This window comes from Camelus dromedarius, chromosome 1 (assembly GCF_036321535.1).
Source record: "Camelus dromedarius isolate mCamDro1 chromosome 1, mCamDro1.pat, whole genome shotgun sequence".
In the NCBI taxonomy this organism is placed as follows: domain Eukaryota; kingdom Metazoa; phylum Chordata; class Mammalia; order Artiodactyla; family Camelidae; genus Camelus; species Camelus dromedarius.
This window is the reverse complement of record NC_087436.1, coordinates 94,960,732-94,975,456: the sequence shown is the minus strand read 5'-3', so window position 1 is coordinate 94,975,456 and position 14,725 is coordinate 94,960,732. Positions and strand designations below refer to the sequence as shown.

Sequence of the window (14,725 nt, the reverse complement as noted above, 5' to 3'; positions counted from 1 at the left end):
TTGAATGGCTGCAGAGTAATCTCTTTCGAGGGAACCAATTCTTAGCTTTTATCCAACACTTAGCTCCTTTCTTTTCTTGAACTTCTCAGCGCCCCCTCTGGCCACCAGGCTCCTTAGCAGCCCCTGTTGCAATTTACGCAGGCGCATTCCAGGTCTCACAGTGCCCGCCTCCTCGCGGTGAGTCTCCGAATCTCATCCAATCAGGGCCCAGCCAGAAAGCCCAGGCTCAGCAAGGTCTCGCGACGCTCAGCTTCTGAGGGTTTTGCTTCTCTGGCGTCACGTCATCCCAGTCCACGCCTCCTTCCCTCCCTCCCCGGCGCAGGGCTCCGAGAGGCACCGCCCTTCAGCTGGCGCTCGCTGATTGGTCACTGCTCGCGCTGTCTCCTGGGTGACGGGAACGCGGTAGCCTTCTTGGAGGAGACCGGGTGCGCCTGCGCACTTGCTAGATCGCGCGGCCGCTGGAGCTTTGAGATGAAGGTAAATAACCTACAAACCCCGGAGGGGCGGGAAGACGCGACCCCTGACCCTCCCCTTAGCCCTTCGAGCATCTCTTTGAAGGTAGGGTTTGTGACTATCTCCCTCCTCCCGAGTGCGTGAGGACTGGAGAAAAGAGCGGGATGACCAAGGATGGAGAGAGCAGGGGCGAAGTTGAAGGAATGGGGAGAAAGGAAGGAAAATTGAAGAGGAGAAGGCGGGGAAGGAGGCCTCTCGTTTCTGGGATCGCGGACGGAGGTGAAGCTGTGTGGGAAGAGGGAACGCCGCTGCGGCCGGCGGTGAGCAGACTGGATCTGAACACCCCGGACTTCGCACGGCAGAAGGAACATGTCGTGTGAATGTATTTGGAGGGTCGTGGTGAAGTTGACTCGTTCGGACGTCACGAGCTGCCTAGTTTCTTGCAGCTAAACCCCTGGCAAGCCGCGCAACTGCTCAGCACCCTAAAAAGAGTGAAAGCCTCCGAAAGAATAACCTCAAATTGTACTGCCTGTGACTGGTGCAATTTTACAGATCACTTGGTGGCAGTGTACAGTATTCACGGGGAAATTGCACACGTAGATCTCACACTCAAGAGCGTCATCCTCTGCGTGCACAATTCCTAGGCTTGGGCTTCTCGTGAACCCTATTCCCCGGTCCCTGGCTACAGCTCATTCACTCTTTATCAAGTAATACCCCCGCCCCCCGGCCCTGATCTGGTAAAGAAATGGAAAGCTCGATTTTAAAATTATTTTATGCATTCTCATGGCTATTAGTGTGGAGATTGGAATTGACGGACCGGTAATCTTAACTCACATTTCTAAAGCTCTTCACAATTTATGAAGTACCAGAAGTAATGAGATAGTTATACCTGGTTTACAGCTGAGAATTCTGTGCTTGAGGCAATTTAATCTACCTGCTTTAAGCCCTACAGCTAATAAATAAAGGCAAGGTCTAAACGTTGGTTTTCTGGTTGTAAAGCTAGCACCTTTTCCATCTCATTGTATGGGTAGCGAGCATCTATATAGCTACTTTGAAGAAAATTAATATGTAAATTCACAACCAGAAGGAGATCTGCCATGAAGCTAGTGAAATTCAAGTTTAGGGATCTCTCACTTGCATGGTAGGATTCCAGGGCAATGTCATAAAATTGCAAAGTAAGATGCGTTTAAACTTCTTTTTTTTTCTGTAAGGGTGTCTTTGTGCTCCACAAAACTTGGATGTACCTGTGATTATAGCACATCCCTGTTTTCCACAGAGGTGGATTTCATCTTCGCTTTAACATAGGAAATGCCTATGATTGGTGTTTAATTTTGACCACTGGAAGAGTTTTATGTTGCCAAATTAAACACTTAATGATGAAGTAAGTAAGTAATAGATAAAGGAAAAAAATAATTTTGAAGGAAGTATGGGCATTTTGTATTTCTATCATGGTTAAGTTTTTAGTGGCAGTTTTGTTAATCCCCCCAAATCCATGCCATTGATAACTAGCTAAATTCAAGTTTAAATTAGTTAAATCTTTAATAGCTTTAAAACACTAAGATTATAAATTTTTATAAAATTAATATTGAAAAACATTCAAATGCAAAAAAGTTTTATTGCAAACGCTTCCATACATATTGAGGTCTGTGCTTTACCAACCAGACTGTGGGTTTTTTGTCTGGTTGGTTAATTGATTCATCATTTTGTTTGTTATATTGACTTCTTTTGGGTAATCTGTACCATAAGCCCTCACCATCCTGAATCCTACTGTTTTCATTATTGTGTTTTGACATCTTTTTTGATCAACACTTAATTGTATATTTTGAAAATATAAAGATTGTGGGTTTTTGTTTTTTAGTGTGTTTTCTCACTGCTAGAAAAGACTTGGCTTGGCACACCGATACAGTTTACCTGGCAGAAAACATCAGGAAACTACCTTGCAGTAACAGGGTAAGAAATCATTAAATGTTAGTATGTCATCCTGACTCCAAATGGTTGTATGCCCACCTAACCCCACCATCTATTCAGTAGAAATTCTTGGATGACAATAAAATGGTGGGAAAAGTAATATATTCATTTCTGTTAACATCATAGTTCATAGAAATTTTTTCCTGATAATAATTTTTTAGATATAAATTATGAAACTATCATGAGAGAATATTGAAATCACTTGAATGTAAAAGACTTTTTATATATAGAGATAAATAAGAAACATTTACATCATATCTTTGTGTTCTAATTGCTTTTAGAGCTGATCATATTGTGAAAATCTTTGATCGCCATGGTCAAAAAAGAAGTGAAATTAACTTATCTGGGTAAGTACAGAGGTAGATCAAAAACTTTTTCAGGCTTTATTGCCTAAAAGATAAAAAAAAAGCACTGTTCTAAGACTATAATCAAACAGAATTTTATGATTTATATCTAAACTGTATCTCCTCTTTTGCTTTCTCCAGTTTCAAAAAGAGGTTTGTTTTTTTATACCATAAGCAGTCAATGAAATATGTAGCTATATAGCATATAAGTTAGAGTTTATACTTATAAACACTCATACATTCACAGATGAGCTTTAAGGCAGAATTATAAATGAGTCTTAAATGAGAATTCTTACTTCATTATAAATAAGCCTTAGTGTGTATATATGCAGCTAAGATATGCCTGTATGACATGTATTATTTCCTCTCTAATAAATTCTTGGAAAATACTTTCCGTATACTTCTTAAAGGACGAAGACTTTATATTATCCATTTTAAGGAAATCCTTCTAGATTCCAACAAGCATAACGTAAGCATTTTTAATGGTTCCATGTAATCATTACCTGTGTTAGTTATTTTACTGATAGTCTCAGTGGTTATTAACGATGTGTCGAGTCCTTCAGCTGAATGGTCTTATGCTGCCAGGCATTTTAAATTCATGTCTGCTTTCTGTAGTTTATTGCCACCATCTTTGCAAATCAGGTTGTTTTACTTCTCTCCCACCCACCTGATGGCACCATGTTGCTATTTCTCATCGCTCTCTTAATTGTTGCTTCTGGCTTCTGTATTCTGGGGTACAGAGGGAAAGCTCGTTATAATCTCGTCTAAAGTAAAGTAAGAAGGCACTTAGTAGGAAAACTTCTTTGAGTAAATTATATGAGCTTTATTACGTGATCTCTGTGACATCTATTTTGATTATATATGGCCTTATTTTTTTTATGTCTAAGTTCTTTGCTGTATTGATTAAGTTGAATTACACTGATAAAAGATCTCCAGATAAACCAATTGATCAACAATTTGAAGGCCTCCCTCTTCCATGCTCCACATATCTCTGAAAATATAGAAAATTAAGATCCGACAACATATTTTAACAGTTTGAAGAATAACTGAAGTAATTCCCCAGCTGTCTTAAATGTAAGTCTGAGTATGGCTTACCCAGATACCCAAAATAACATCAGAGAAGGAAAAGCTAATCCTCAAGGAAGTTTCTAAATTATAATAAATGCTCTGGAGTAATTTTAAACAGTAAGAAACATGTTAAATAGACCATTTCCTATTTATAACTATTTTGGCATGTTAATTGAATCACTCTTCTTATTCTATTAAGGTATGAAATGAAAGTAACATTTCTTACTATTTCAGAATTCAGTCTTATTGTTGTTTACAATCCTGCACCTACCCAGCCTTGATCTGTTTAGTACACAGCTTATGTAGATATAATTTCACTTCTTATCAGTACCTTCTTTTTCCCTTTGTAAATCTGGAAATAATCTTTCAAAAGGTGATTGTACAAATTACTTCCTGATTCCCAGATGTGATTCATTTCTAGAGGTGCTGGATGAGTTTGTTTTACCAAAAGGCCAGGTTCCTTCTAGGTATCAAGAAAACCTGCTAACTTATCAGGTATAATTGCATTTAATATTGTATATGAGAGTGATATTTAAAATAGAATTCAATTTTTTTCTGTCTCCTCAACAACAACAAAATTGATGTTAGTATTATCCAAGCAGTGAATGATGAGTTATAGTTTTCATTTTAGAAAGTTTATGACCTATTCAAATAGATTGAATGATCTTGTTACAGGAAAAAATCACAAATAGTTGAGTGTTTAAATTTCTTTCTCCTACTTAAAAAAAAAAGTATAGTGATGTCTTGCTCTCTTTTTAACAAGTAACTGTGTTGCTATGGACTGGGATAAAGATGGAGATATCCTAGCTGTGATTGCCGAGAAATCCAGTTGCATTTATCTGTGGGATGCCAACACAAATAAAACCAGCCAGTTAGACAGTGGCATGCGGTAAGAACAACTTTTTTTTGAATCTTCGCTTAGAAGCATGAATGATTTGCAGATTTGATGCTAACAATACTTACTACTTTCATCATAAAGATGCATTGTTGGGTAATTTTCTTATAAAGGAAAAAGTTCATTTCTTTTTAAATTGTTATATTTAACTCTATTAATTTTGCCCAGTTAATTAGAATAAAATTGTTATAATTATAAAGTATAAACAGCTTCTTAAAAAGTTGCTTTCAATGGAACAGACTAAAAAGTCCAAAGGAGAAGCAAAACATATATGGGAAAACCTGTAGATGGGATTGGCTGCAGGCATGGCTGAATCTAGGGTTCTCATGATGCAGTCAAGACTGTCTCCATCTCTTGGCCCCTCTTTTCCCTCTGTTGACTTCTTCTAAGTCAGACTCTTGATGGCTACTGGCAGGTATCAGCTTAAACAGTTCTTCACAGCAAGTTATGCCAGAGAAAAAAGCATGTCCCTGTCCCATCCCCAGTGTCCACTCAGTTCTTCAAAAGGTCTCTGAATGGGGTAGGCAAGGCCGTGGGATTGATAATTCTGCCTGGTGAAGAGTAGGGTGAGGGTGGGGCAGTTCATAAGGGGGAAAAATCCTGGGCAGACAGAATGTATTATAGATCCCTGCTAAGATAGAAACCATTTGGCCATGTGGAAAAGAAAAACTTGTCAATATTTACAGCTAAAACTGTAATTTTGACCTTGGACAAGTTGCTTAACCTCTCTCTAAGCCTCAATTTCTTCACATATACAAAATGGGTTTAATAACAATATCTGCCTCATGGCATCATGTGGCCTGCAGGTGGGCAGGAAGAGATCACACACGGACACTAAGATTAGACTATAATTTGCCAGCTGACTTACCAAGGAATATCTGAACCTAGAGAAAGCAAGTGGCCTTGCAGAGCAGGACCAAGCATAGCTTAGTGCAGTTTCCTTTGACCCTCCAAAGTGATGCACAAGGTATGCATCCACAGGTGACGGTGTCTGACCAACATAAAGTCTTGCTGGATCTCAAAATCTTCATTTCTTGCTCTGTCCTTTTATACTTTGGTACATCACCGTTCAGAAGGATTTTATACAGGCTGTGTGCTTCCATTCAAGAAGATGTTTATAAACATCAAATACTGGTTCTTGAACCAGATTCAGCATCACGGAGGCTACATCTTCACCCACAGAAAAGTGCATAATTAATCCTAGGTGTTTCAAATTGGCAGCTCTCTGCCTCCCACCATCTATCTTCCCATTTCTTCAGGTCATCTCAGAATTGTTGTAATATTTAATTGTATGCCGTGGCCAGGCACCAAAATAAGAACTGAGTGAATGGTAGATGTTACTGTAATTAAGGTGAAATTAAGGATGTTTTATTGTTGCTATTAATATCTAATGTCTAAAGGCCTTTGGCTATAGAAAGGTATACCTACTACTATTTGTTTTTTGTTAATTATCAATCAATCTGATACATTATGATAGTTAATAAACAACATTTTTTGTATTAATTTTTCTTAAATATTTTGCTGACTTAAGTTTCCTTCAAACAATTTAAATTTCATTTATAAATTTTATCTGATTTGATTCTTTGGAGCACTTTAAACACAATTCATAACACATATTCAGACATAATTATTACAAAACTTACTACTACTACTCAAGTATCTTAAATCATTATGTTGACACAATGAATTGAATTTATTTTGTCACTTTTACTAAATGACTTTCATATCTTTTTAGGATTAATTGGTATTTACTCTGACCCTACCTAGGCTTACAGCAGTAATCATTTAGTTATGTATCTGGGATAAAGCAGTCTTTCCAGAGAAAACTCTAAATACAACATCTGGTTCATCAGCCAGTTGGATCTTGGTTAGATCAAGGGACATGGTTGCTTCTCCCAAGGCCACTCAGACCTGAGCACTAGTCATCCTACTCAGCCTGTTTTCTAATTGACCTTCAGTTGTCCTATCAGCAAGAATTTTTTAAGCCTGTGTCTTTCACATAGGTTGCCAGTTTTTTGTTTTGTTTTGTTTTGTTTTTTTGGTAGCCAGGTGCCTTTTCCTAAAATAATGTAGTCTTTAAATTTTGCTTGGCCAGAAATACATATGATTATTATACATTGGCCTGCTCTGTTAGCATTATTGGAAACTTACATATTGCTTAGTATCTCATTGTACTTTGTGGGGCCTTTTGGAGGTCTTATCTCCTGCGAGAAGAGAGATGGAGTCTGCTTAATTAGCTCTTCTCTTGAAGACATTTGATTACTTGATCTTCTTGGAATACACTATTTAAGCCTCTTTCTAGTTGGCTGTCGTATGACTGTTAGTAAGGGTAAACTACTGGATGGACTAATATTGTTACACTGCTCTTACTGTATTTGACCACAGTTGCTGATCAGACCTTGTTCTTGTCATGTAATCCCTCTTTTCTCCGGTACTATTTAGCTCACTCACAATTGTTTTTATTCATGTTTTCTCAGAAGCGGACTCCACAACAGGATTAAATGTGTAAGGTATTTATTACAGTAAATACCTGTGGAGGAACATAGAGGGGGAAGAAGGGGCCAGAAGAGCCATCAGACGATAGTGCATGTCTGACCCTTGTGAAGGAGAGAAGGAAGGAAGAAATGGGCCTAGAAGCAGCACAGTTCTAGAAAGTTCAGCTAGGCCTATGGGGGTCTTTGAGCCAAGGATACCCATCAAAGGAGTCCTGTGTGTCCCAGGAATGGGCCTCAGCAGTATCCCTGCCGTGCTCAGTCGTTGTCTGGGAGCAGCCCATGGGAGGACGTGGCCCCAGCACACTGAGGTGATGGATTCCAATGCCTAGCAGCTGGGGGCCTTGTCAGTTACACTTCTATAGTTGGCGATCTGAAAGGTATATTCTCATGGCTGCCATCCCTACTTAAACTGATAGAGACAAATGCGTATTTATCTTTCATAAAATATGTACTTAATATCTTTTATAAAATATATTATATACTTGATATAATAAACATATAGTCAATTAAAGAAACCTAGCAGCCTGGTATGTTAATACTTTAAATTAAAGTTAATTTTTTAACTAAACATTTTATTACACTCACCTGTTACTACAATTAACTTTTCATGTGCTTTAAGTGAATTTTTGTCCTCCAAATATCTTTATGGTTTTATGGCCTTTCATAAACCAATTTGTTTCAATAGAATATGTAATACTTAATGCTCAAAATCCCCTAATTTAGTCAGAGGAAGCCCCTTTAAGCTTACTCTTTTGTCCTTTTATTATTGCCCTCAACACTCTTGAAAGCCAGGTTGCTTTCTGAAAACAGTTGCACGATCTGTCAGTGGCTCTCAAAGTTTAGCTGCATCCAAATCACCTGTAGAGCTTATGAAAACACAGGCAACTGGGCAACACCCCCAGAGTGTCTCATGCAGTAGGACTGGGGTGGAAACTGCGAACTGGCATTTCTAAAGCTCCCAGGTGATGTTGCTGGTCCTAGGACTGCACTTTCATGACCACTTTTTTAGATCCATTGTTATTTCTTTCCTCAGTATATGGAATGAGCTACTCTCCAAGGAGTTCTGATTCCCTTTGGTAGAGAATTATATAAAAGTTCAATTTGTGAGTCCTAGGATGCACATTAAGAACTGGTGGTAGGCAAATGTGCTTCTACCTCCTTCTGAGCTACTTTCAATAATGACAGAGCTGGAAAATGTATATCCTTTTTCAGGTCATGAATTCCCAATGATTTTTCCAATTTAATATATCATGTTATTGGACCCTACTTTTTTTTAAAGTATGAGATGTTATCATCCATTAAGATTTTTACCACATTTAGAGTTACAATCATCATTAGCAGACAAATTAATAACTATCTCATCATGAGTCATTTCATGAAATTCCATCATGACTGAATTGAAGCTTATATTTATTATGCATTTGTATTTTAAGTACATTAAAGATCACTTTGTAGTGTCTCAAAATGTCTTTATCACTTACTCTTTGTCCTAAAGCATTAAGTTGTGATTTTGTACTTCCACTTTTAAGTAGATGTTAAAATTATGCATGAAGTACTTTTTAAAAGGGCCACTTAGGGGTTATGATTGTGAACTGTCTAGTAATTTATATCTCAATGTTACAGGGATCAAATGTCTTTCCTTCTTTGGTCAAAATTTGGAAGTTTCCTGGCTGTTGGAACTGTTAAAGGAAATTTGCTTATTTATAATCGTCAGACATCTCGAAAGATTCCTGTCCTTGGTAGGTGATGGCTGGAAACACTGCTAAATATTTGCGATGCTTTACGTAAATGTAAATTTTATCACCTCAGATTTTCCTGATATTGCAAGGGAAATTTTGTAATTTAAAATTAAGATTCCCCATACATCGAGCTAAGCTAGAAGGTCCCTCCTCACTCCCTACTAAGAATTTCCCAGGCTACGTAGAACAGGTTGCCCTAAGGCGAGCCTGTGCCTTTGGACACTAGCACATTAATAGCATGCCTTCCATCTGCCCTTTTCTCACCCAGATTGCACCTCTGGCATGGTATAGCTCATATGCATATCAACACATTAGGAGGTGGGCTGAAACATCTGGTGACTTCTTGGACCGAGTATATCCAGATTCCTAATTCTGACCCCTCATTCTCTCCAAACACCAATTTAATCTCTGTGTTGGGTAGGATTTATAGTTGCCTCAGGGTATATGACTGGAGGTATGTGTGTTTATTCCTTCTCTGACCTTTTTGGTTCAGTCTCTTCTATGCCACTAATCTCTGGTCACTTAGCATCTGCCCTCTAAATACCCAGGAGGAGACAGTATTGATTCTTTTCACATCATGCTGGTGAATGGTGAAACCAGGGGGCTTACTTACATACAGATGGCTAGTGTAATTTACTGCTAATGAAAGAATTAAATGCTGGAGATAATAGTGCCCACACAGAGAAAGTGCCTTTCAGTTAAGGACACTTTTCATTTCAAATAATTTCCACATATATGTAGATCTTTAATGTGAATATCTTTAGTGCTCTATAGCTAAACAGGTATGTCACTGATCCATTTGAAAAATTAAACTAAAAAATTTTGTTACAAAAATGAGCTTTCACCATATAAATTAGTCTATTTGACTTCAGTAGCTGTTTTCTGTATCCCACTTCATTTGCAGGTATATCCTACCAGTTAACTTTTAAGCCCCAGAAATTTTGACACTTGAGGTATAAGAAAATAATTTGTCAAAGCTTGATTATTATGTGTCAATATTTGTCATATACACATGATTTTATATGTGATTTTTGTATTTAAATGAATAGTAATTCTAATCTCAATCTTATTTATTAACTATGTAAAGTGGACCTGAAAAGATGCAGGTTAATTATATATCTTAGGTCCTTTAGCTGCCTCTTTCAGAGTTTGTTGTGATTTGTGGCTCTGCCTTTTTTCCTTTGAAATAATTTACTTTCCCAAAACCAAGCTATTCCACTTTTGAAAGCAGCTGTACCATAGCATGATCAGTGAGCAATTTTCACAGTAACTAAACATCTGTTACCTTGTTTCATCTTGCTGATTTATTTCCTTGAACTAACTAGACACAAGCAGTTCTCACTTTGCATGGTTCTAATGTGCATGAATTCCACTGACCACAGTTTATTTAATATTACCAGTCTCCTGATAACCTGATTCAGTTACCGTCATATATTAAGTATGAGTTAATATTAATTAAATGAGTCAGTACATATAAAGTGCCCCAAACACTGTAAGTGTGCACACAAAATGTGTTAACTCTTATTCCTGATGTTAAGGCCAACCTGACTTTTGAGCACTAGAAGAAGAGGAGAGATTTTCTTCTTTCTTTCTTGAGTGTAGAAAGAAGTTTGTCTTTGGCATCTTTTCACCTCTCTTGGTGTACTCCTTTTTCCATTCTAGTGCCCATTACTCTGGGTACCCAGCTCCAGTGTATCACCCAAACCCCTTAATCTATGGTCAGCAAACTCTCCTATATCCCAGGCTCTTCTCTGAATAGTCCCTTCACTTTTGTGCTCTGGTCTCCTGATCTGAAATACTATCTCTATAGTCCCGTATTTCTCTCTTCCAAACTCTGGACTCATATATCCAATTGCTTACTCAACATCTCCAATGAGATTTCTAGTAAACACTTCAAATTTAATATCACCAACCCTCCTTTTTTATTTTTCACCAAAACCCTTTTGACCCGTAGCTTTCCCCTCTTATCATGGATGACATTCCATCCTTTTAGGTCTTTAGGCCAAACCTTATCGTCATCCTTGACTCATCTTTCTTATACCTTCCATACTTAATTTGCCAGAAAATCTTGTAGAATCTACCTTCAGATACCTCCAGAATCATCAAGACTGTTCTCATCACCTCTACTGCTACCACAATGGTGTGGGGCTCAGACATCTTCCACCTGAACTTCTGCAATCTCTTAACTGGTCTCCCTGCTTCAACTCTTGCCCTGCTGTAGAATATTCTCCACCCAGAAGCCAGTGAGCCTTCTACTCAGAACTCTCCAAGGGCTCTCCATCTCACCCAGGGTCAAAGTCAAAGTCCTCACAGTGGCCAGCCAAGCCCTCCATGATCTGGCCCTGCAAACTCTCTGACTTCATCTCTTACTCGTCTTTCTTCACTTCCTGTCCTCCATCCACACCGGCCTCCTAGCTGAGCCACTAACACACTAGGCACACTTTGGCCTCAGGGTCTACTCACTTAACGATTATTTGTTTAAGAACCTACTTTCTGTATACATACTGTATTAGGTTCTATAAGGGGTGCAAAGGGTAAATTAGACACGATCTCTGTCTCAGTCACAGCTGAAATAGCTAACATTTGTAGCACTTCTGTATGCCTGGCGCCCTTCTAAGTGCTTTAACTCATTTGCTCCTCAGCCCTATGAGATAGCTCCCCCTATTACCCCCAGTTTTTGGACAATGTGACTAAGCCATAGAAAGGTTAAATAACTTACACAAGGTTTTGCAGTAAGTGGTGGAACCACTTATTCAAATAGGCAGCCTGCTTCCAGAATCTGTATGCTTAACTAACCTTAAGACTCCTGTGTATTTATCTATCCCGGGACCTTCAACAAATGCCCGCAATGTTAAGTGTGTGACTTCCACCCCAAAATGTAGTTTTTGCACTGGCTAGATTGTTCAATTAAAAAGCATCCTGATACTTAGTGGCTATGTCATATCCCTCACTAGCTAAATGACTATTTTTAACACAAGTCTCACTAAATTAATATTTGTACTTCAGTATTATCATAAATCCTTCTGTGTCCTTTCATTATATGCGAATAGTCAAAACTATGATGTTGAATCTGCATATTCCAAGGGTCTACCACAGTATGAAGCTGAATATAGTAAAAAATAACCTCAGTACTTTGAGATTTACTTCTTTTTTTAAAACATTTTTAACCCATTTTATTTATTTACTTATTTTTTATCTTATATTTTTAATGGAGGTTCTGGAGATTGAACTCAGGACCTCATGCATGCTAAGCATGCACCCTACTACTGAGCTATACCCTCCCTTCAAGATTTACTTCTCGTAAGACATTATCATGATGGGTTTGGTTATATGGTAAACAAACTTGTCAAGGGGTGGAACATCTTTTTATGTTGTAGCCTATGCTCATAGCCACATAAAAAGTTGGAAAACAGGATTGCCTTTATTTACTGTTATCTTGATTTACAACTTGGTAATACACCGTTTTAAATAAGGTTGCTTAGACGCTGCTTTGATGAGATTTTAAATTCTGTATCTGCTTAATTTCCATGGTATATTACCTAAACTTTCAGATTGACATCACAGATTAAAAAAAAATTTTTTTTTGAGAAATCAGTATGTCTGTACAAAAATCATCTCTTTTTCAGGAAAACATACTAAGAGAATCACATGTGGATGTTGGAATGCAGAAAATATGCTTGCTTTAGGTGGTGAAGATAAAATGATTACAGTTAGTAATCAGGAAGGTGACACGATAAGACAGGTAATACAGTAATCTCTCTCTGGTCTTCTCTGTTCACGTTTTCCTCTGAAATAAAGTTTGTCCATCAAAGTGAGCTATAAATTTGAAAATCTCTATATGAGATATGTATATAATTACTTCATATACTAAACATCAAATTTTTTTCTTATGTATTAGGACATTTTTCTTTAATATGAATACTTTATCCAAATATCCTCCTTTGTACATTTCCCATTATCTAGTGTTAGCATGGATTATCAGCTCTGTGGTTATAATCAGACAGTGTATTTGTGAAATAACTCCTATTTTATACATACATATTTACAATGTAAATGTTAACAACTGCACTCAATCAGGTCTGCTTGATTCTAAAGCCCATACCTTTAACTAATATGTTAAATTGCTTCCCAAACTAATCGTGATAAAATACCTATCACCTTATAAGATTAACTGTCAAATTTTGTGGTATAGCTTACAACTCCTGTAGCATTTTTGAGATAGAGGGGAGAAATGGAAGTTGAATTATGACTCTGTAAGAGAGAAGATGATCTAAATCAGTCAAGTGTAGGCTAAACTATTGTAACAGACGCCAAATTATAAGGACTCAGGATATGGTAGTTTGAGTGGCTTTTTCCTCTTTCTTTTTTCTCATATAACAGAGAAGTAGGCAGGTCATCTATGTATCTCTGCTTCACAAGGTGGTATAGGGCCCCAGATTCCTTTCGTCTTATTGCTTTGTCGTTTTCTAGGGTGTTTTGCCCTCATGTGCATAGTTAAAGCTAGCATACGGGTACCACATCTGCATGTCAGCCCCAGGGAAGGGAAAAAGAGAAGTGGAGTGCAAGAAATTTGTGAACAACCTGACCTGGAAGATGCAGTCATTATTTCCATTTATACCGTATGACTCGAACCTAGTTATATGGCCCCACCTAGGGAACCTGCAAGTTTAGTCTGCCTGGGTGGCCATGTGCCCTGCTAAAGCTTGTTTCAGTGGACATTATAAGACATGTAGCAATCACTGTCATTCACTCCAAGGCAGAACAGAACAAAGATAAGAGGAAGAACTTATTACAGCTTGTTCATGGCTTGTTCAAGACTGGACTGACTGAAGATTTGGGCTTTGAGAATTTATAGAAGATAAAACTGAACAAAAGTATGATTCTTGTATCTGGAAACCTTTGAAAGTTAGGGAGAAGTAAATAATTCAATCATGTTGAGCAGACCATAGCATGATTACAGAGGTTCTTGAGGAAGATTAATCAGGCATTACTGTATAAAAAAAAAAGCTTCTAGAAACCTTGTAATTTTGATCACTCTATATCAGTGCCATTTAGAATTAGAATGGAACAGGTCCCCCCTCTTGTATCCATATCAGACATCATCAATAGATACTGGCATTTTTTTTAATTCACTGAATCAAGATATGACCTTACAATACTTTTCCATATAACATCCCAGGAAGCCTTTATTGTTCAGACATTATTTACATACCAGATAACTATTTCCCGTTTTAATTTTTACTTATTTTTTATTGAAGTATAGTCAGTTTACAATGTTGTGTTAATATTTGATATATAGCATAGTGATTCTGGTATACCTATGTATTTATATTCCTTTTCATATTCTTTTTCATTATTGGCTATTACAAGGTATTGAATATAGTTCCCTGTGCTATACAGTAGGACCTTGCTGTTTATCTATTTTATATATAGCAGTATCTGCAAATCCCAAACTCCCAATTTATCCCTCCACCCACTCCCCTGCCCTTTCCTCCCTGGTAATTCACAAGTTTGTTTTCTATGTCTGTGAGTCTATTTCTATCTTATAAATAAGTTCATTTGTGTCATTTATTTCCCATTTTTAATCGCTAAGAAGTTGCTTCCAGAATTTAACATACTACATAAGTTGTGATATGGTAAATAAAGCATACATTATAAGTACTGGTTCATTTGGTATTTTCTCTGAATTGCTTTGACTTGGCTGTTCTGCAGAGCACTGCAATGTAATTTGTGTGGATCTATCTTTATTTATCCTGATGAGGA

General features: G+C 37.5%; 1 protein-coding gene across 3 annotated transcripts in view; it reads left to right on the top strand.

The window, feature by feature from the left end:
- The first annotated feature begins 397 nt into the window (after positions 1–397).
- The window catches only part of WDR19 (WD repeat domain 19), a 73,403-nt gene continuing 59,075 nt past the window's right edge, over positions 398–14,725 (top strand). For 2 of the 3 annotated variants that reach the window (XM_010980386.2, XM_031435845.2), the window contains exons 1-6: positions 398–477; positions 2,312–2,403; positions 2,703–2,768; positions 4,597–4,722; positions 8,847–8,962; positions 12,589–12,704. In XM_010980386.2, coding sequence (XP_010978688.1) covers positions 472–477; positions 2,312–2,403; positions 2,703–2,768; positions 4,597–4,722; positions 8,847–8,962; positions 12,589–12,704 — 522 coding nt within the window. In that variant the 5' untranslated portion in view covers positions 398–471. Of the gene's footprint in view, positions 478–2,311; positions 2,404–2,702; positions 2,769–4,596; positions 4,723–8,846; positions 8,963–12,588; positions 12,705–14,725 lie in introns of those variants that run through there. The other variant, XM_031435869.2, reaches the window with a different exon arrangement.